The sequence below is a fragment of the Brachyistius frenatus genome, unplaced genomic scaffold (genome assembly GCF_029030835.1).
Source record: "Brachyistius frenatus isolate BFR_SWC_R1_liver_20210118 unplaced genomic scaffold, ASM2903083v1 Contig_11, whole genome shotgun sequence".
Lineage (NCBI taxonomy): Eukaryota > Metazoa > Chordata > Actinopteri > Embiotocidae > Brachyistius > Brachyistius frenatus.
Window position 1 is genome coordinate 7061728 of NW_027210610.1, and position 22921 is coordinate 7084648.

The 22921-nt window shown below is 39.7% G+C and overlaps 1 protein-coding gene across 1 annotated transcript; it reads left to right on the forward strand.

The window, feature by feature from the left end:
* Window positions 1-1412: 1412 nt before the first annotated feature.
* On the forward strand, window positions 1413-22784 carry polr3a (polymerase (RNA) III (DNA directed) polypeptide A). Its single transcript, XM_069691869.1, has 31 exons — window positions 1413-1591; window positions 2049-2184; window positions 3118-3255; window positions 3730-3901; window positions 4012-4166; window positions 4290-4529; window positions 4971-5133; window positions 5573-5709; window positions 5804-5907; window positions 5999-6140; window positions 6795-6935; window positions 7074-7143; window positions 7547-7674; window positions 7752-7890; window positions 8631-8795; window positions 8998-9170; window positions 10399-10510; window positions 11237-11355; window positions 11762-11899; window positions 13062-13232; window positions 14463-14576; window positions 15862-15948; window positions 16050-16132; window positions 17129-17299; window positions 17711-17804; window positions 17969-18061; window positions 18733-18897; window positions 20028-20192; window positions 21578-21709; window positions 21804-21936; window positions 22026-22784. The coding sequence occupies exons 1-31, from the start codon at window positions 1548-1550 to the stop codon at window positions 22172-22174; spliced, it is 4173 nt and encodes a 1390-aa protein (XP_069547970.1). The 5' UTR covers window positions 1413-1547; the 3' UTR covers window positions 22175-22784.
* Window positions 22785-22921: the final 137 nt, after the last annotated feature.

The following is a 22921-nucleotide window of genomic DNA, read 5'->3' on the forward strand; positions in this document are numbered from 1 at the left end:
GGGGGGGGGGGGGGGGGGGGGGGGGGGGGGGGGGGGGGGGGGGGGGGGGGGGGGGGGGGGGGGGGGGGGGGGGGGGGGGGGGGGGGGGGGGGGGGGGGGGGGGGGGGGGGGGGGGGGGGGGGGGGGGGGGGGGGGGGGGGGGGGGGGGGGGGGGGGGGGGGGGGGGGGGGGGGGCTTGATTTATCTGTATATCCTTGAGTCATATCCATAGATGTTCCCAATGAGACCAAGATCTTTGGGGAACTGTTATCTCCAAAGGCAGCTTGAGAGAGCTCAGACCATGTTGAACACTATATTAGAGGTTCAATTAGAGGCCTAAGTGGGAGCAGAATTATAAAATGGAAATTCAGATTCAGTCAGGCAATTTTCACTGTCAGTGGTTATAAGCCGACGGAACAATTAATCAGCACAAGCACGTTGTGGAAGGAAATTCTCATCAGGAAGTCATCAGTCGCCATCAGCGCTGTCGTGCCAGTGCATCAAACAACACAGGTATAACAGCAGGTTTGTTTAATCTGTGCGCCTCCAGCTGTTGGAAATACATTTGGTGCCATCTAGAGGATGAACTAGTGATAGACTGTATATGATTCATGGGCCTACAGTGATGTCTTTTAAATGAGGGTGTATTCCTTTGTGAATAATCTTCATAAACGTATTGCTGTCACAGCATCACTGAACACTGCATAGATAGCAACACACATACACATCATTTTCAAACAGAGCTATATCCATATGCTGTTGAGAATATTTTCAGCAGAGCAACTTTGAAAAAAATTATTTATTTTGGTATTTCTTCCATTTTTTCCCCCCCTAAGATATCGGTAAAACTGAAATGTTTTAATCAGTTTAGTCAGCAATTCACCTTTCTATGCAACCCGGTTGGAATATTACCAATGTTCGCCGTTAGGTGTCAGCACACACTTCATACTTGTGCTCCAGTGACTTCTCTTTCTTCCTGTTGTTGGGCATAGCCTTTATGGTGCATTCATGTACTTTTTTGAAGCTCGGATATTCTAAAAACAACCATGGATTAAAAAAAATAAAGAAGGGTTTTCGTGCACTTACTGGCAGGTCAGCATACTCTTGTAGCGTAAATGTAAATTATAACAGAAAACAATGCAATTCAACAAACACGTTGACGTGTTAACTTCACGTCAGCTTACATAAGCTTTGTCTTGAAACGAGAGATTGCACGTGATTCCCCCCCCCCCCCACACACACACACACTTATACCGTTTTTTGATGATCAAAGATGAAGACTTTTGGGTGGGCCACCACGAATATGTCTTCCACACTCTTAAAAGTCCCATCAACCCGGTACCTTTTTTTTTGAAGAAGAAGAAGCAAAATTCCTACGTTATATGTGTTCCCTTAAGGCGGCGCCACTGTGGCTCGCTTACTTTCAACACATTGCATGTTGCTGGCTGCTAGCATTTCCCCCAACATGGGACAGACAGCATGCCGGTTACCCGTACTTGCTTTGCTGAAATGAGACCATAACGATCGTTTAATTTCCCCCTGTTATTTGTTCAGGAGAAGCTACCAAAATGGTGAAGGAGCAGTTCAGAGAGACAGATGTGGCCAAAAAAATGTGAGTGTAACCAGCTTGGTTAGCTCGCCGGGTTAGCCGCTGTCGCTGCTACAACGTGGCGGATATTGACAAATTGATCGGTGATGCACAAAGACGACGAGATGTTACAGAAAACCATGTGCAATTCACCTCAGTGTAACGGGTTGTAGTCCTGTCCGTCAACGTGAGCTAACTTTAGCATTGTGTTGCAATTTTTATTGACATGTGATCTAACAAGGAATTTCAATGAATGCTCGCCTTTCCTCCTTATTAGACTCCTTTTTATTATTATTATTATTATTATTATTATTATTATTGCTGCTTTTCAATTAGACACTTGTCTAGAAACTTTCCACAACAGGATCCCAAGCAGCTGGTGTGGTCCAGCAGTTGCTGCTGATATGACAAGAAAGTAGGGATTATGAGATGTCAAGCCTGTAATTTCCTTTGCTTTACTCTTTGGATTGGTTTTTTGCAGAAGCCACATCTGCTTTGGGATGAAATCTGCCGAGCAGATGCGACAGCAGGCCCACATCCAGGTGGTCAGTAAGAATCTGTACAGCCAAGACACCAAACACACTCCACTGCCCTATGGAGTGTTGGACCACCGTATGGTATGGACACCGAGACTTTTCTTTTCTTTTTTTACTTTTGTCTGCAGTGACACAAGAAAACACCTGACACATACAGTTACAGATCACGTCTGCATGGTCTGTTATGTGGTTTATAATGATAATTTCACATTTAAATCCTATGACTGCAGCAACCTAACAAAACAAAACAAAACGTGACCTTATCTATTTCAATTCAAATGTAACACACATCCCCGCAAAAGGTCTTTCACAATTTTTTTTAATTTATACTTGTTTATGTTATTGGCGAAGTTTTCACGTACATTAGGACCTCTCTCAGTTTGATTGATGGCTTCTATCATGACATGATTATGTTGTTTGCAGAAGCTTTGCAAAAGATCAGCTCATCTTCATGATCAGCCAATCAGAGGAGATCGTTTCTGGGCTGTCTGTCCGTCAGAACTGATCAGAAATTGATTGGTGAAACATCAACTCTTCTGCGAAACAAGAAGAAAGCAACAACAATGTTCAACAAAGTCAAGTCAAATCAGTGTTAATTATAAATTCTTGGATCACAACTCAAACCGCAACTTGACTGTTTGGTGGGGGCATACAACCGTGAGGCAGTGATGCTAATTCGCCCATTGGCTAGTCAGGTCTGATATCTGCAACGTCTGTTATCATTTAATTTTTTGGGGGAGATCTTTCCAAATTCTATCGTACTTGCAGTTTGAGTATCCTGTCAGACACGAACATAGGCAAACTGTGTCAGGTGTAACTGCATTGGCTTAACACTTGTATAACCTTTAATGTCAATGAGTCATGTGCTTACATTTAGGGGAAATTGCCCCAAAAAATAGTGTTGCATTTTATAATGCCGTCACCCATTTCGAGTATGAAATAAGCACATGTAGCTGTAACACTTGCTTATTCGTCAGACTTATCCCTCTCCCTCTGCTCTCATGTTTCCTGCAGGGTACCAGTGAGAAAGACAGACCGTGTTTGACATGTGGGAAGAATCTGGCAGATTGTTTAGGACATTACGGCTATCTGGATCTGGAGCTGCCGTGTTTTCATGTTGGCTATTTCAAAGCCATCATAGGAATATTACAGGCAAGTGTACAGCATTATGTGATAAATAAGAGTATATGGTGTGTAAAGAATAGTAGATATCGTAAACTTTATTAGAAGGCTTTACATTTAAAGAATGACATGGGGCACATTTTCAAATAGTAATTTGGAGACCATAGACCACAGCAGATGGTTAATATAATCAGTGCAGCCATCAAGTTTCAATCATGAGTCTCATCGTTTAATACTTGATATGGAGAAGGCTCCTCCATCTGGAGCAGGAATATCATTTTCCCTTTAGGTGTCACCAGAGTCTCAAAATTAGAACAGTTGGAATATAGAGTTGTCTGAGGTTTTGTTATTGTTTTTACCTCTTTTGTGTGTTTTAATTTCCGAAGTTATTGTTTGCTGTGTTTTTATATTGTAAAAACTATTGTAACCATAATTAAACCTTTGATAATTTGAGACATTGATTTTGTTTCCTCATTCTAATGAAGTATCTTGTCATGTATACAGATGATTTGCAAGACATGCTCCAGCATAATGCTGACAAAAGAGGACAGGCTGCAATTCATGGATCACTTGAAACGGCCTAACCTGGCCTATCTCCAGAAACGAGGGTTGAAGAAGAAGATCTCTGATAAATGCCGCAAAAGGACAATCTGTCTAAATTGTTCTGCTTTCAATGGTGAAAAGAGACATTTGCATTTTGATATGTTCACTTTTCACGACTTTTTGTGTCAGCCACGTGACTTGATAATTTGAAAAGCTTCATCTTGTGTCTCTTTTACTCTTCAGGACCGGTGAAGAAGTGTGGACTGCTTAAGATCATTCATGAGAAGTATAAAACAAACAAGAAGGTGGTGGATTCTTTCGTGTCAGAGTTTTTGCAGTCCTTTGACACCGCCATCGAACACAACAAACTGGTGGAGCCGCTGCTGACCAGAGCACAGGTGAAATTTGAACTAAATAGGAAATAATGTTGTTCAAACTAAGGCAAATATTAAAACCAGAGTTATCCTTGGCCAGAAATTGTACAACCCTCTATCTTTCCTTGATTTATATTTCCTTTCCAGGACAACCTGAACCCTCTGGTGGTGCTGAACATGTTCAAGAGGATCCCCCAAGAAGACATCCCGCTGCTGCTGATGAACCCTGAGGCAGGGAAACCTGCAGACCTCATCCTCACCCGTCTCCTCGTGCCTCCTCTCTGCATTCGACCCTCTGTGGTCAGCGACCTGAAGTCGGGCACCAATGAGGACGACCTCACTATGAAGCTGACAGAGATCATCTTCCTTAACGATGTCATCAAAAAGGTTGGTATCTATCACCGATGAGGGGAAATGATCTTCTGTACAGTGTATCAGCAGGGACTGTAAAAACTTTAGTCTGAAGACCGTAAAAATTTAAAATGAACTATGGTGGGTCAATTATCTGTAAGCTACTGATATCTTTAGCCTTTAGCAAAGGAAAACATATTCCAGCTGTTACATAAAATTACATTTGACTTAGCATAATGTTTTTTTTTTTTAACAGTAAAGCCCTCTCTGGCTGTACTGTTAAAAGGTACTTTGTTTTAAGAAATGGCTTGCATAGTAAATTCAAACTACCCAAACGCTGTTCAGGTTTGTTATTCGATACTTTGTTCTAAAAACGAACGATCAGCCCGACAATTGCAAAATGTCTTCAATGAAGTTATCTGATGTTGTTAAGTTTAATGGAGACAACCCACTTAAGCAAACTCTTTTATCATCCAGCATCGCATGACGGGAGCAAAGACCCAGATGATCATGGAGGACTGGGACTTCCTCCAGCTGCAGTGTGCCCTTTACATCAACAGCGAACTTTCCGGCATCCCTCTCAACATGGCGCCTAAGAAATGGACCCGAGGCTTTGTGCAGAGACTCAAGGGAAAGCAAGGTATTGTGTATATTTAAAATATTTGAATAAATATAATAGACTATAGATATAATGTAAATAATATATAACTGAGTTATCTAATTTATTGATGTCCATGATTTTTTTTGTTTTTAATTTAATTTAAGGTAGTGGTACTTTTAGACATGGTGTATATAGATAGTTTGTAAAATAATAAAAATTACTGATTACCTGCCAATAAGGAGTATCTAAATACCATTTTGCAAAAAATTATGTGAACCTGCCTGTTGTTAGAATCATGTAATTAGCATTTACTAAAGCTGAGAGAAATTATTGTGTTTTTGTCACATTTAAACGTTGCTGTCAGAGTTAACCCTGTGTGACAGTAATTGGGCACTTGAAAGTTATTGGTTTTGTATTCCGCTTGTCAAGCTCAATGACAAAACTAAAGAGTTGCCAACAAACTGAATTGTTCACTCAGGTCGATTCAGAGGAAACCTCTCGGGGAAAAGAGTGGACTTCTCTGGCAGAACTGTCATTTCTCCAGACCCAAACCTGAGGATCGATGAGGTGGCTGTCCCTGTGCATGTGGCCAAAATCTTAACATACCCAGAGAGGGTAAGTCCTGGTTCACGGCTACGACAAATACACAAAACAACCACTCTGATGCCTTTACTGATGTTACAGAATCAAAATTTGGGTCTTTCTTAAGGTAAACAAAGCCAATCTGGAGCTGATGAGGAAACTTGTCCGCAACGGTCCTGAAGTTCACCCCGGAGCCAACTTTATCCAGAACCGTCACACACAGATGAAGAGGTGAGGCTGGCTGCTTCTCTTTCAGGTTAAAAGCCGTGTTTACCTGATGTGTTTTACGAACCAAAAATTAATCTTTTTTTTTTTCTGTCAGATTTTTGAAATATGGAAACCGCGAAAAGATTGCTCAGGAACTGAGGTTTGGTGACGTGGTGGAAAGACACCTGATAGATGGAGACATCGTCCTCTTCAATCGACAGCCCTCCCTGCACAAACTCAGCATCATGGCCCACATTGTAAGTTCAGTTTTTTACTAAAGTACTTGTTAAACTAATATACAAACCATTGTGGATAATGGAACGTATCATCCTCTCTGATAACAATGATGAGTCAGGGTAGTTAAAGGCTTTCCTTTTCTGGTGTGCACACCAACACTTAAAGATATCCACTAATGAAATTCAAAATTTCCTTAAATAGGTCAAATATAACATTTCTCCTCTTATGCTAAAACTTACTCTGTTTTTGCATGTTGAATGAACCCTTGCAGTTTGCTTACAAAATTTGTTTTTAAGCTCAGAACTGGGTTCAAAAACATCTGTTTTGTGACTTGTGGCATTCAGATCTAAGGTTTTTACACATGTTGGAAAAAAGGGAAAAAGCAAAAGAATCTGTTTGCATTTCTATACACCTATCACTTTATCTACTAACGAAAAATAATGATTTGTTGCACACTAATGAAGCATAGGATCAATGGAAGAAAATAGATAATTACAGTGACTATCATCAGCTCCAGTAAATCAAAGTAAGTGAGTTAATGTTCCAGAATCGAAGTAAAGTGTTGTTAACATAGCACTTCTAACGTTTAAAATTCTATTTTTTTTTTTCTGATGTCAAAAGTCTTCGGTTATCTTGATGTGTGACATTGATTTTTCCTCTTATTAAACTCCCAGGCCAAGGTCAAACCACACAGGACATTCCGGTTCAATGAGTGTGTGTGCACCCCGTACAACGCCGACTTTGACGGTGATGAAATGAACCTCCATCTACCTCAGACTGAAGAAGCCAAAGCGGAGGCCTTAGTCCTGATGGGGGTACGTATCTCCACAACACGTGTTGTCCCTCCAGTACACTCGCCTGTCAATGTTCCCATTCAGCAGAAAAATGCCTGTCCCTGGCAAACTATTGTTTGGAAATTGCGGTTTGACGTAAATTATTATCTTTTCCTCCAGACCAAAGCTAATCTTGTCACTCCAAGAAATGGCGAACCTCTGATTGCTGCTATTCAGGACTTTCTAACAGGTCAGTGCAGTGACATGTACTTATTGTAAGTCGCTTTGGACAAAAGCATCAGCTAAATGAAATGTAATGAAATGTAACATGTGGCGGCCAATTACAGATCACAGTGTTCGATTTTATTTATTTTTTATTTTTTTATTTTTTATATATAATACGAGGCTCCTGGGGCTTTGAGTTATAATTGGAGAATCTTTACCATCATTGATACCAGCAAAAATTGTTATTTACTGCACATGTATATACTGTATTTGAAAAGCACAAATGATATAAAATGTGTAGAGGTGATGTTACTTATTTTATAAAAAAAATGTTCATAAAAGTACTTAAATACAATATCTACTGAAAAGTAATGAAATAATCCACTTGTGTTGAAATGAAGTAAAAACATCATGTCTCTATCAACCAGGGGCTTACCTTCTGACGCTGAAGGACACCTTCTTTGACAGATCAAAAGCCTGTCAGATAGTGGCCTCAATCCTCGTGGACAAAGATGAAAAAGTCAAGGTCTCTCTCCCTCGCCCGGCTATAATAAAGGTAGTCCACTCAAGTGATCGCGCAACATAACTTTGTATTTATGAGCCACCACTAATATTCTCCTCTGTATTCATCAGCCAATGGCTCTGTGGACAGGCAAACAGATCTTCAGCATGATTCTGAAGCCAAGTAAGGAATGTCCGGTCAGGGCAAACCTGCGGACCAAAGGCAAACAGTACTGCGGCAAGGGAGAGGATCTCTGCTACAACGACTCGTGTGAGTTTCTTTCATAAGAATGTCCATTTAAGGAAACAAACTGTGATTGTTTTGTTTAGCTATTAGTTATGAAGATGAATGCTGTTTTCAGCTAATGTCATTGTGACTGTGGTCTTCTCCTATAAGGTTATAAATATGTAAAGTAAGAAACGTGGATATGTTTTGTTTTATAGTCACATTACTGTTAATGCTGATTCACAATATCACACATCATAACAAACATATATATTTACTGAAGTCTTGAGAGATGGCTCTACAGCTGGTTGACGTGATCAATATGAGATGATATAACTTTTATTATCAAAAATGTATGAAACTCGCAAAGAAACTGTTAACTGTTTTCCAAAGCCATGAATTACAGCAAGGAAATAAGACAATTTGTTAATTTTAAAATTTTCATCTAACTTTTCATTTGGACATTGTAATTTCATAAAACCTGTCCTATCATGGTGATATGACTCCAGTGAAAGTTGGTTTACTGTAATTCAATTGAATTATTGATTATTATTATTATTAAATTATCATGAGGGTATTTTACATCGTTTTTAAAATTATAATTCCACAAAATACCAAAACAAAATTTCCCAATTTGCCCTCAGTTTTTATTTTCCCCTGAGTTGAATGTCTTGTAAAGGTGTTAGGTGTCTTAAGGCGAGCGCCACGCTGTGACTTCTCCATCTGTCTTCTATTTTGTACCAAATGGCTTTATTTGTTGCGTCATTCCTTTGTCACATCAACAGATGTGGTGATTCACAACAGCGAGCTGATGTGCGGTAGCATGGACAAGAGCACCTTGGGATCCGGTTCCAAGAACAACATTTTCTACATCCTGCTGAGAGACTGGGGACAGCTGGAGGCTGCCAATGCCATGTCCCGCCTGGCAAGACTTGCTCCGGTGTACCTCTGTAGGTGGTCGACTGGCTTTTATACCTTCACGGTCACAATGGTCTGAAAATCAACATGTCTGATGAGATTTCTTGTAGCGCACTATGTTGCAGTTTAGTACGCAGTCAGAAATGTTACGTTTTTGGACAACAGTGAACTATTCTATAAACTGGTTAATCTAAAGTGAAAATGAATGTAATACTTTTCACTTCAAACCTTCAGCCAACAGGGGCTTCTCTATTGGAATTGGTGACGTGACACCTGGCCAGGGTCTACTGAAGGCCAAGCAGGACCTGTTGGATGATGGCTACACCAAGTGTGATGAGTACATCGAAGCTCTTCAGACGGGCAAGTTACAGCAGCAGCCAGGCTGCACAGCAGAAGAGACTCTGGAGGTGCGTGTGTGTCATCTCCTTTATCTAACCACTCTACATCGCATTGAATCGCTTTCATGTAATAGCTCTATCTGCAAATGACACCCCCTTATCACTTACTGAAAGTTCACACCACAGAGGACTCATTAGTAGTGTGACTGACTGTCACTTAAAATTGACTGAAAATTCATATACCATTTTTAAAACTAGGCCAGTGGTAGAGTAGCAAGCAAATAAACTTCAAAAATATTCTCAGCTGCAGCTGTGGTGCTTAAAGAATAGGCTGGCATTAAAACTAAAGGGATAAAACATGTTTATGTATGGCATGTGTTCATGTAAAAAATAATTCATAACAGTTAGGCCAATTTTTGAATTCTCAAACACTGATATTGGACCTCAAAAATGCAGCATGGTAATGAATGGGAAGGATGCACACGGATCATTTTATTGAAATAAAATGTATTCAGAATCGCCACAAAAGCAAACAAAACAAAACCGAGCACACAAAAGGCTGTTTCTAATCCATTTTCCTGGAGAAGTCGGTCAAACGGACCAACTGGTTTGCTGTCTTCCAAAACCTTTTACAATATGCCCCGACACCTGTTATCTATGGCCAATTAGGAAATATTAATTAAGTTACCTGCTGAAGAGGCACAATAAAAACATGCAAATTGTGAGGGAAATTGCCAAACAAATAAAAGCTGACTAATATTACAGCAAATAACTCCAGCCACCAAGATGCATCTTAAAGACACTCCTTAAAGGATCAGGCAGGTCAGGGAATTAACATCCTCCAACAGAAAAGCTGTATGGGCAGAAAGATTGAACACAAATGAATAAGCATTTCCCAAATGTCACAAGTTCTCATCTCGGATCAAATAAGTGAGAGGAATGTGCACCTGAATAACATCTTACTGAATACTGATTGCTGACAATTATCAATCCAATCATTGCTGCTTTCACGTAGGGGGAAGTCTTATCAGTGTCACTTGTGCTGAGGGCTCTGCTGCAGAGTGAAACACATAAATCATCCAACAAGTTAATGGTTCATGTCTCAATTTATATTTTGTGTATTTTCTTCTCTGTGTGCCCAGAATGTTTTTATTGTAGATATTGCAAAGAAGGTTGTAATATGAATGTTTGGCCATGGATTTATGTTATATTGATATATATATGTTATGTAAGAGAAGAGAAGATCTAATTGCTTGTTTTTCAGCCGACAATGTTTTCTTTATTTTATTTTCAATAGGCTCTCATATTGAAAGAGCTGTCTGTCATCAGAGACCGAGCTGGCAGTGCTTGTCTCAGGGAGCTCGACAAGAGCAACAGCCCTCTGATCATGGCTCTTTGCGGCTCCAAGGGTAAGGGTGCTGTAAAGGAAGCATGATGACATTTTGATTTTGCCCCCACATGTTTCAGAGTGTAATAGAGTGTGAGTGCAGAGGCAATGGATGAATCTAAGAGAGCAGCAGGAGCTGTGGAGTTTTTCATGACCTAAATATTTAATTAAAACACTGTTGTCAAGGTAATCGACGCAATACATTTCTAGCCTCTTTGTAACACACCGGTTGTTGTTGCAGATTTATTTGGAAAGAAGTGTCACAGGGACATTAGACGTGTGACGTCTATTAGAATTTCTGCACTCTTCTGTCAGTGGCAGTCGAAAAACTTCCAGAAGTTCCTGTCATTCATGAGTCGATGCAACAGAACAGACCCAGTAACTGTGGCCTGTGGACAAATTGCTGGAATTGTCAGTGAAGGTGTGTCGGCCTGTCTGCTTGTGGTTGAAGGAACGTAGCTTCTTCTAGCTTCTCATAGCATCTTTTCTGACCTTGTTTGGCCTCTTTGTTTTTTTTTTCTTTGTTTTTTTTTTCTTTTAAACATATGTGTGTGGGAGCAACATAAAAAAAATAAATAAAAAAAAATCCTTCTGGGAAGAGTATTTTCAGATCAATTTAAATGAAACCAATTCCGCTCTTTTGTTTAAATGGAAGCTAAATTGGGAACTCTACGTTTGAATTATTATTCATGTTTTTCTCTGTGTACTGTGTTTCACCTTTTCATCGGTGCCCTCTGGATACGTACAGGATCCTTCATTAATATCTCTCAGATGATTGCCTGTGTGGGCCAGCAGGCTATAAGTGGCTCTCGAGTACCTAATGGTTTTGAGAATCGCTCCCTGCCTCACTTTGAAAAACACTCAAAAGTAAGATCTCTTTTGTTTAATTTAATTATTCCTTTCTGTGTAATTATCATCGGTATCGTACGCATTGTATTCTGGATGTTTTTTCTTTGTCTATACTAAGAATGATTTGTAATTTAGTCACTGTTACTGAGTTCTTGTAAATAACATGTTCCAAGCCCATTTACTCCTGTTTGAATTTGATTATTTGAATGCTGTTTTATTCTAACCCTGACGTGTCAAATCCAGGTCTTTGACATGTATTTAAAATAATGATTTCCAATAATTCTTCATTATGCTGTGCTATGTCTGACATGATAAATCAAAAAGCATTTTGTATTGTTTTGTTCACATCCCCCGTTTCCTCAGGGAGTTCAACATAGAAAGGTGATGAAGCTCGCTTAAAGGCTCATAAATGATTTCTCTACAGCTGCCTGCTGCTAAGGGCTTCGTTGCCGACAGCTTCTATTCTGGTCTGACGCCCACTGAGTTTTTCTTCCACACCATGGCTGGTCGAGAGGGTCTGGTGGACACTGCTGTAAAAACAGCAGAGACTGGATACATGCAGGTAATGCCTGTGGTCCCCCTCCCCCCCCACACACACACACAGTTCACACCTGTTGCCATGCTGCTGTGGCTATGGCTGAACTAAAGCATGATCCTCCCTGCACTGTACTTAAAGTCTAAACTGTTTGTTCAGTGGACTGTGGTGTTCATTTTTGTGTTCATTTTTTTTAAGTAAAAAAAAACGTGTTTAAGTAATTCAATAACATTTTGATGATGTAGCGGCAAAGCGCAACATAAGTAATCTTAGCGCGCTTTACATTGTAAGATCAAGACCTTACAAGGTTAAAGACAGAAACCCAACAATTCAAAAATTCCTACATCAGCAAGCACTTGGCAACAGTGAGAAGGAAAAGAAAAACACTTTCACATGGAAGAGACCTCTGACAGAGCCAGAGTCAGAGGTTGGTGACCACCTGCCTCAACCTGCTGGGTTGAGTGGAGAGCAGAGGGGGGAAAAGAACAGCATAGAGAAACATTAACACTGGGCAGGTTGGTGGGGCCGTTAACCGTAGATCAGAAACATGCAGCGCCGAATCCAGGGATGCCTGCAGAAAGGTGCACGGAGAGGGAGGACAGGGAGGAAAAAGCACAAACTACAGGAAAGAGAAGACGGATAGTGATTGATTGTAGCGAACCAATAGTTGTTCACCCGCAAGTGCTGCTCCATAACTGCTTAAGGAAAATCCTTTCCCAGCCAAACTATATTTTGGAACAGAAACACCTCCAAAATGCAACACCAGGCGACTGAATGGTAAATTGATATGAATAATTATTCTGTAAATGTTGTTTTTCTTTATTTGACCATTAATAAAATAATACAATCAGGTATGCAAATTCTTTGGAAAATGACGATCACACGTTCCCTGAGCTCGGGGTAAACAACATATCAGTATTGTCAAGCAGTGCAAATACCAAAGATATTAAATTCAAAATGACAGGCCACTTTGTCGTAATTGGATAACTTTCATTATTTTCCTCGCTGCAAATTAAATATGTATAAGTCGGAACACTGGAACGCTTTGAAAAGAGTTCAATCAAAGTTGATGCTCGTATAATATATTGACTCAGACTCTTGAGTGTACTTTCAGCTCATCGCAATGTGCTATTTTATTGTGCCTGTTGCATCTGTCAGCATGACATTATGTTCTTGTCTGTTTGTACAGAGGCGTCTGGTAAAGTCCCTGGAGGATTTGTGCTCGCAGTACGACCTGACCGTACGCAGCTCCACCGGTGACATCATCCAGTTCATTTATGGCGGGGATGGCCTGGACCCCGCTGCAATGGAAGGAAAAGATGAGCCGCTGGAATTCAAGAGAGTCCTGGACAACATTCGGGTGAGTCAAAAATCACGCGTGGGCAGCTTACGGAACTGAGTGGTTTGGCATTTTCCTTTTGGGTGTTACTTACTTGTAGGTTGTTGTTTTCTTTTTGAATTTTAACGAACCTACGAAAACATGCACACATATGCAACCCAGCCTCCCTGCACTGACTTGTGCATTCGGCAACACACGCTAACGAAAAGAAAAAAAAAAAAATCTATTGTCCGTCTGTCGCATTACTTTTAAATGACCTTTGTTGTTACGACAGTCACATTCCATTGTTTTGTTTAGTCTTTAATATTTATGTAAACTTTTATGGATAATGAATTTACACTACAAAGTACGTTGTGTTTTTGGTATGCTAATATTTAGATACTAGCATACCAAATATGATCTTTTTCTTAGTAAAAAAAAAAAAAAAAAAAAAGTTTTCCTCTTATTTGAATTGCTTAAATTGACTCAATAATATGCATCATTTTCATCATTAGCTTTGCTGTTTCCTTGAAGCCACAATCTGTGATCCAAATAGAAATCATGGACTTGTCTTTAAGTACAAGGATTTCCAGTAGACAACAACTAATGGTACTGTTAAAGGTTTGTTTGTATCTGTTATATTCATAAACACAGCAGTAAAAAAAAAAGTTAAGTATGAGGATTTAACAAACAGAAAGTGTTTTTCAGAATCGAGGCGATTTGTGATCTTTATAACTAATCCCAAAACAAATCAGTTTTTTTTTTTTTTTTTTAATTACTTTGTAATTAGCAGTGTGCAAGTGTGTGATGATTGATAGCAGAAGCCTGTTTGCAAGAAAAGATCGAGAACCCTCTACCTCATGTTTATTTGTTACTGGCAAGGTCATTTTTTTTTTTACATGGGACATTCCATTCACAAGGGCAAAGCGAGCTGCTTTACAGGTTGCATTAAAGACTATAAAAGGGGAGACTGAACATAAGACAACAGTCTGTTTGTCATCCCTCTGTATCAGTTAACAGCAAGGCAGTTACCATCGATATACGAAGCGGTATGATTACATGTAATGGCAGCAAATGTTTGATTTATATGTTAACAGAAGCACCTAAAATGGAGATCTGAATGTCAGTCAATAGTCCGTTTTTTTTTTTTTTTTTTGTAAGTGTGTTTTAGCTGCAATTTATATTCAGCCGTCTTTCAGGCGCTGCTACCCTTGAGCTATCCATAACTGATGTCCTGTGAGTGCTTCTAATCTTGTCTGTTTCCACCCCGAGGCGGTCCACACGTGTCAAAATGAGCCTACACTCAGTCAAAAGGAGCTGGTCCTCACTTCAGATGCTATCATGAAAAGATCTGACTTCTTGTGCTGCAGAGACAGCTTCTTGGAGGTAACTTCATCACTGTATCACCTATCAAAGCTATATACAGTATATGTTGTTGTTTTTTTGTTGTTGTTTTTTTTAAACACTGATTAGAAGTGCATTATCTTCTGTTTTTATTCCCATTGAGGAAATGAAAGCTGAAAACAACAACTAAAACTCAGAAACACTTCTAAGAGAGCTCGAATCTCCAAACAAAATTTGAGGGTCTCCACCAGAATTGAATCATTCTGTCGGGCAAAACAACGACACAGCATGAAAAGAAAGCAGTAGAGAAAGAAAAACAAGTACTTCATAGCGTTTTTAATTTTCAATGTGGAAAGATTATTATAGGGCTAATATTTTTCTGTTAAGAAACGTCACGAAAAGACCAACATCAATTATTTACTCTCGCACAACTTTCCAACATACCCGGAGCCCATTAGTTTTGACTCGCTAAGAAGCTAAAAAAAAATAGAAAACGAGTTGGAACAGCATGTATATAAAAGCATTTAAAAGCTCTTGTGCAACTGGTAACCCTGTTTTTGTGCTTTTTTTTTTTTTTAATTTATTTATTTTTTTATATGAAAAGCATCTTTTTACATTTGTGGACTATTTAAAGATCCTTGTTAATGGTGCCGAGAGAAAATCAGGACATCTCCTGTGGTCGTGGCTGCAACACTACCACATCTCAAGTCCACAAGGAAATCCAATTCAAATGTGTTTTTTGGTTGTTTTTTTTTTAACTCATTGTGTTCTCATTAGCTGTTGACAACATGCCATAATGGGCAATAACATGCTAATTTATAGAAAAGCTAATTAGGGTTCCTTGGATGTAGCTATTGGACAATGATCATTGTAAGAACACAAAGCCAGACACAAATGGGTGCGCTGGCAATAATACATGTGAATTTTCCCCCTTTTTGTGAAGGAATTAACTGACACGGGCTCAGAGAAGTACCTGGAGGTAGTAAACGAGCATGCTGGGTTGTGTGTTGTGAATACACAATGGTGTGCCAGTGAGATTTGGATCAGATCAATGATTTATTCAATAACCCTGTTGTTGCCGTTTTATAATTATACAGCCCTCTGTGCTTAGATTCATTCTCTGACATCCGATTTCTCCATTTAAAGTTCGGCTGATTGTTTCTAAAAATGACTGCTCGACGTGTTTTTCTTGGAACTTTTACTGTCATATCTAACGACTGCATGACAGCGCATCATGTGGCAAACATTATGCAGTCACACTTTGTTCTGAAAGATGCTAATTAAGTTTGGAATTGACCTCTGACATTTATTTTCTTCTTCACTATAGGAGATAAAAAAATTCATTAAGAGTATGTCAGAAAGGATCAAGAAGACCAGAGACAAGTACGGCATCAATGACAATGGCACCAGCGAGGTAGGCAACCACACAGCATAGCATAATGTGCAGAATACAGTAATAGTTAGCCTATACGCCATCTAAATCCTAATTGCGCTTCTTTTTTTCTTGTTTTGTAGCCAAAAGTTCTCTACCAGCTGGACCGCGTTACCCCCACCCAGCTAGAGAAGTTTCTTGAAACCTGCCGAGACAAATACATGAGGTGCAACACTCGTTTTCAAGTGTTTCTCTAAGGCAACATTTTTTCTGTTTAACTTTGAAAAGAAACCAAAATCTCAGATTGATTTTAAGTCCCCGTGCACCTAAACTTTTTTTTTTTTTTTTTTTTTTTTTTTTGCTGCAAGAAACGGATCTTACTTGTTCAGTGTCCTTTTGGTAGCTCAAAATGTGTCTCAACTATTGAAACGGAAGGGACAAATAGGGGGAAAAAAAAACTGCAACAAGCTGCTGATTATGCTCCAAAATCCCTCAAAGTAGGTCAAAGTAGGAAATAATTAGTTTATAACGTCATACAATCTAACTACATTGTAAGGAAAGGTGTAAAAGGTGATGCAACAAAGCGTTTCTACCGGAGCACTGGGGCATCTCAAGAGTCTACAGCAAGCTGACAGTGTTTGTTGTTTCTACGGCAGCTGAAAAGTCGTGAAATCACGATTGTTACAATTCATCCAGAGGAGTAAATGAAAATGTGCACCGAATATCGTTACGACCCTCTCAAACATTTACATTACCTACCACTCAAAACCATATATATACTCTCATAGGTCACCAAAGTCTGTATGTTTCATCCTCCAGAGGCCATGAATATCTGTACCAAATTATTTGGCAATCCATCCAATATAGTTGAGATATCGGTATTTCTGAACCAAAGCGCTGGGGGAAATGACTGCGAGCCTGTAGCCATGCAATGAGGCAGCTTGAAACAATTTATTAAATCACGGTGGATCTAGAAATAGTATTCAGCTTTTCATCCATCATTTATTAATTTATTTTCAGAATTTAAAATAAATAATAAATCAATTGCAGACCCGAGATTTGTATCTCCCGATTGACGTCGTTACTTCCCAAATGATCATTTATCTATAGCGAGGGCTGTTGAGATGACGATGATGATTTCAGCGTGATGACGGCTAAATTTCACTTTCTTGTCAGCGTTAATGACTCATGGCTCACAGACTGTTTGTTGTTATGCTTTTAGGGCTCAGATGGAGCCCGGCTCAGCGGTCGGGGCCCTGTGTGCCCAGAGCATCGGAGAGCCCGGCACTCAAATGACACTGAAAACCTTTCACTTCGCCGGTGTAGCGTCGATGAATATCACTCTGGGGGTGCCTCGCATCAAAGAAATCATCAATGCCTCCAAGAACATCAGGTAAGATATGTTCCCTCTTGTCGTTTGAGCAGAGGAACAAAAAAAAAAAAAGTTCTTTTTATGGTTAATTCGGCGGCGACAGGTATTGTCTCATTGTCTCATTGTCTCAGGAAATTCACTGGTAATTATTGCTGCCAGCTGGAGCAGGAAGTCATTCGTGACCATTTCCTCTTCGACTCAATGGAAGCAATTCTTGGCTTTGACATTTGCCCTCTGAGTTTGGCAGTTTTTCCACTTTCATTGAAGCATAATGTTAGTCCCGCCTGAAAACATGGCTTTAGACAGAGGATTTGAACACTTTGAACAATGATCTCTGCTGAGTCATAGAAAATATCTCTTTGTGACAGACTAATGAATGAAATCCTATTGAGTTTCGAATAATCTACTGAAACTCCTTTGCTCTCCACTCAGCACTCCTATAATCACGGCTCATTTGGATGTGGAAGACGACGCCGACTTTGCCAGGCTTGTGAAGGGGAGAATTGAGAAAACGCTTCTCGGAGAGGTACTCCAACTTTCCTTTTTTTTTTTTTTTCGCTTTATCAATAGATTAAAAAAAACAACTGTCTGAAGGACACCAGTGGGTCCAGACGAGACCTTGTGTGAGACACGAACAACTTGAAGTTACAGAGCTGTAATAAAGCCAAGTTCTCTTGCGGTTCTCGACAGATTTCTGAATACATAGAAGAGGTGTTTCTTCCAGACGACTGTTTCATCCTGGTGAAACTGTCACTGGAGAGAATCCGGCTGCTGCGACTGGAGGTACCACAACTCTCTTATTTTTACCAGCGCTGTGTGTAAATAGTTCTTCTCATAAGTCGTTTCACACCAAGACTCATTCAAGATGAATTCTGGTTTGTTAAAACTTGGGCTTTATTTTTCTAGTTCGGGGCATCATTTTACATGACAGTTATGATAATATTGTGTTTGCTGAAGTAATTATTGAAGCCTGGGAACACAGAGAGTGCCCTTGAGACTTCTTTTTTTTCAATCCAAACTGCTATAATAAAAAGCTGTAGGAAAAGATTGATACCACTCGTGTCACAAAAATATTGCAAATAAAGGGACGTTTTAAGTTACAGTACTCTGCAATTGTTCTGCAAAGGTTCTACGGGTTCACTTTTATAGGATTGAAAAGAGAGTTTCTGCAGACGCCAACTCATTTGAATGACGATTGGGTTACCATGGTTTCAAATAAAATATTCATAGATATAGACATTCCCCTCATCCTTGACTTTGGAGTTAAACCCTCCAAGCCGTCAAGTCTTTGTTCCTTTTTATACCGTTGTGCAACATGTCCATCGCTTTAACAGCAGCAGCCCCAGCACAATGTTCCCAAACTTGTTTTATCGGTATGGCTTTAGGTCAGCGCTTTTCTGTTGCGTGATAATATTGACATCGGAAGTTTAGTGACTTACTTCTCTGATTTTCAGGTAAATGCAGAAACGGTGCGTTACTCCATCTGCATGTCTAAACTACGAGTCAAACCCGGAGACATCGCTGTGCACGGCGAGGCGGTGGTGTGTGTGTCTCCACGAGAGAACAACAAAAGCTCCATGTACTACGTGCTGCAGTCATTAAAAGAAGAACTTCCCAAGGTGAGAATCTGGAATGTGAAGGTCACTTGATCTGGTTTGTGCTTTCTTTCTGGGCTTTCTTTTTATCATCTTGAAATACACACTTAACAAGGTGATAATACAACTGCTGTTTGCATACTAGGCCCCCGGCCCTTTGAAAAAAAAAAAAAGCAAATGTGGGAAATACAAGCAACCGTCAATATTCACTCTCCTCTCAGCTCTACTTTGACCTCGACCAACTCCTGTGAAAACCTTTTGACTGTGGAACAGCTAAATGTGTCACTGTGTTCACCAGCTAGTTCCTAACTTTTTCTGTCTGGCCCTTTAGTGATAAACGGGGAGATATACAGAGGGTTTGTAGGAGCTTATTCACTGAAGTCAGATGACTGCTGCTGCCGGAAAGAAATTGGCTGAGAGCTGTGAGGCTGGCCACAAAATCAAAAAGGTCTAAAAGCTAAAACGTTCAATAGAGATGAGAGGAGCTGAAAAGTCAGGTCATAATTCTTTGTGGCTTGTTGTGTTAACCCTCGTGTTGTCCTCGGGTCAAAATGACCTGCAGCTGTGTTCAACCAAGTTCTATTTTATTTCTATATTTTTATATTTTTTTGGGATCATTGGTCATCATTCTTTAAAGAAACCCTCACAGCCTCCTTGTCACCAATGATCCCCAAAAATATGAAAATAAAATAGAACTTGGTTGAACACAGCTGCATTTTGACCCAAGGACAACAACGCAAGGGTTAAGTGACACCTTTCACATTACACTTTATCATTTGATTCACACTTAATTCGAGAATATTGATTAGAGCAGCTTTTAAGGATGTCATCTGGTCTCCGGGAAGTTGCGATTTAACAATTATCCAACCGTCTGCTTTGTGACTGGTGATATTGAGCTATATAAATAAGGTTACCTCGACTCATTGGCATTTTATAGGGGGAATGAGTTATGGATTAAGACGTCCACTTTTAAAACTCTGTTCATAACACTTGTAAGATGGAAGAGAAAAGAATCCCTGCGATGTTAATTCAAGGAACGCGGGTGCCCCTCGGGTCAGCGTTAAACACTGAGCTCTGTGTTGACACTTTTTTTTTATTTTTATTTTTTATTTTTTTAATATAACTCACCGTTATTCACATTTCTCACTTGAAAGGTGGTGGTTCAGGGAATTCCTGAAGTGTCCCGAGCTGTCATTCACATTGACGAACAGAGCGGCAAGAACAAGTACAAACTCCTGGTGGAGGGCGACAACCTGAGAGCTGTCATGGCAACACACGGAGTGAATGGAAGTAGGACCACTTCAAACAATACGTATGAGGTACGAGTGACGGGGTGTTTAAAGCCAGCGAGTGCTGTGAGCATGCGTGAGGGTGCAGCGTGCATTTTTATTTTGGTTTAACATCTGCCCTACATCTGTCACATGAATTTTGTCACTGGACACGTATCTTGACCTGTTCTGCATCAATTGACCTGACGCGTAAACCAGTGAATAAAATGTAGGTCAAAGCACTTTGAGGGAGACTCAGTAAGCAGTAGCCTGCTTTTTCTTTTGTTCTAATTTTGATAGTTGATCATATGATTAAGATCAAAGGAATATGTTCGCATATACTTATATAAATCATTTGAATATGATGTTTCCAATTTATTAGGTACACTGATCCTGTCAACAGATTAGCTCTTTAGTAACTCCTAATGTCATGAAGATGATAAAGTTTGTCTAACAGGGGTTAATTCTTATTTGTCATGATGTCATGTTCAATTGTATCCACAATATTTCTAGCATTATGAAACCTCTCGTGAATTATGGGCAGTGTTGGGGAGGAACTAGTCATATGTAATGGAGTCACTTAATTCAATTATAAAATAAAGTTTATTCTTTTTCTGGCATGACCAAGAAACAGCTACATTCAGAGGGATATTAACTACATCTTAAAATAACCAGTCCCCCATGATGTTTTTTTTTTGTGTGTGATTATTGTAATTACATAGCTTCATTTGTGGCTTTTCTGAAAAATTGTGAGAAATGAGGAGACGTTCTTAATAGACACGACCATCGCGGATCCACTTGTTCGAAGCAGGACCTTTCTGTCTGGCCTGTCTCACTGTCATCTCATATTGAGCTTCAGTCGCTCCTTGACATTTCAGTCACTTCTCAGATGACAAGGGAAAAGTAATAATTTCATACAGAGTAAAAAAATAAATAAATACAACCTGTAAACCAAAGCTGGCTTTAACAGTATTTCCTGTGCTGCTTTACTTGATTCTCACACTGCCATCTGAAAACAAAAAGAACTGGCCATGACCCATGCTTCGTGTCAGGTATTTCATGACAAAGGAAAGGAAAAGCCTCAGATAGAGCTGCTTAAATACTCAGTGCTGCTGTATTGAGCATTAAAAGCTGTCTGTGAGGGTTGCCAGTTAATTACATATTTATCACTGCAGAGTGAGCCCTTCGTTTCCACATAGATATACACTCCGGAGTATTAACGAGATCACCTTGATTTGTGCAGGTGGAAGCTAGTGGCTGGAAGATTTATTTAAGATATTATTATGATATACTATGACAAAGGATTCATTCATCTTTTAATTATCACTAAAATATTGAAATTCTTCAGCTGAATTGAAGCAAATTGCCATGTGTGCCAGTGTTGGATATATATATATATATTTTTTTTTTACAAGCCGTATTTGTATTTTTTCTAGGTTGAGAAGACGTTGGGTATTGAGGCTGCTAGATCCACCATCATCAATGAGATTCAGTACACCATGGTGAACCATGGAATGAGCATTGATCGGCGTCACGTGATGCTTCTTGCCGATCTCATGTCCTACAAGGTACGACCACCTGATCTCTGCTGTGCAGATCTGTGCATCTCCTCAGTGTTTGTGCAGTCAAAAGTATTTAACATGTTGTCTTCTACCCATAAAGGGGGAGATCCTGGGAATCACCAGGTTTGGTTTAGCCAAAATGAAGGAGAGCGTCCTCATGCTGGCCTCCTTCGAGAAAACAGCCGATCATCTCTTCGATGCGGCCTACTTTGGACAAAAGGACTCCGTCTGCGGTAAACTGCTGCTACATCTCTGAAATTAAACTGAACTTCGCTCTTTATGACTTTTCTGGCCCTTAACATTTCCTGCGTTCCTGTTTCAGGTGTGTCAGAGTGCATCATTATGGGGATTCCAATGAACATCGGAACGGGACTATTTAAACTCCTACACAAGGCTGACAGGGATCCTTCGCCAGTCAAAAGGCCTCTCCTCTTTGACAATGCGGACTTTCATATTCCTCTTATCACATAGCATCAAGGAAAAAACAGCAAGGATGTTTGAAGTGTTTTTATTTTCACAGCTGACTGCAGACATTAAGATTATCTTCAACAAATACAGAAGTGCCTGCCAAAGTGTCATTATTTTTGGGAGGATCTATGAGAAAATAGGATTTTGTTTTTGGCATGATGTTGCTGATGCCACAGACTGTAAGAAGGCTGCATTTTATTTATAAAGCAAGTTTGTCAGCATTTAAGAGATTGTAAAACTGCTTATTATTTCAGTTTAATACTGAAATACTCTGTGTAGAATGAAGAACAATTTAGATGCTTTAAACACTAGCTTTTTACTGTTTTTCCAACTTTTTACGTGTATGTTTCCTTCCGTTATCAAGATGTTACATCATCTTATGTTCCTGCATTGTTACGATACTGAACACTCTGTGACGTCTAACCCAGTCATGCAAACACTCTTCTCCAGTCTGTGCTTCAGACTCGAGATGAATTGCCTCTGAATTATTAAGCAGCCCAGATGTTTTCTGTTGTTCCTCGACACTTAGAACTGCAGCTTTTATTTGACAAAGCCTTTTCATTCACTCTGCAAAACCCATATTTGATATAAAGTTCAGTTTGTCATTTCTGAAGCGTGTGTGTGAAGTGTGAATTGTTTTTCATGCAAGATTCAGTTCAGCAGAGGTCCATTGAAATCGACTTTTTACATCCTTTAAGAAGCCTATTCATAATGTATATAATTAATAAAATAACCAACGGAAAAAATTCT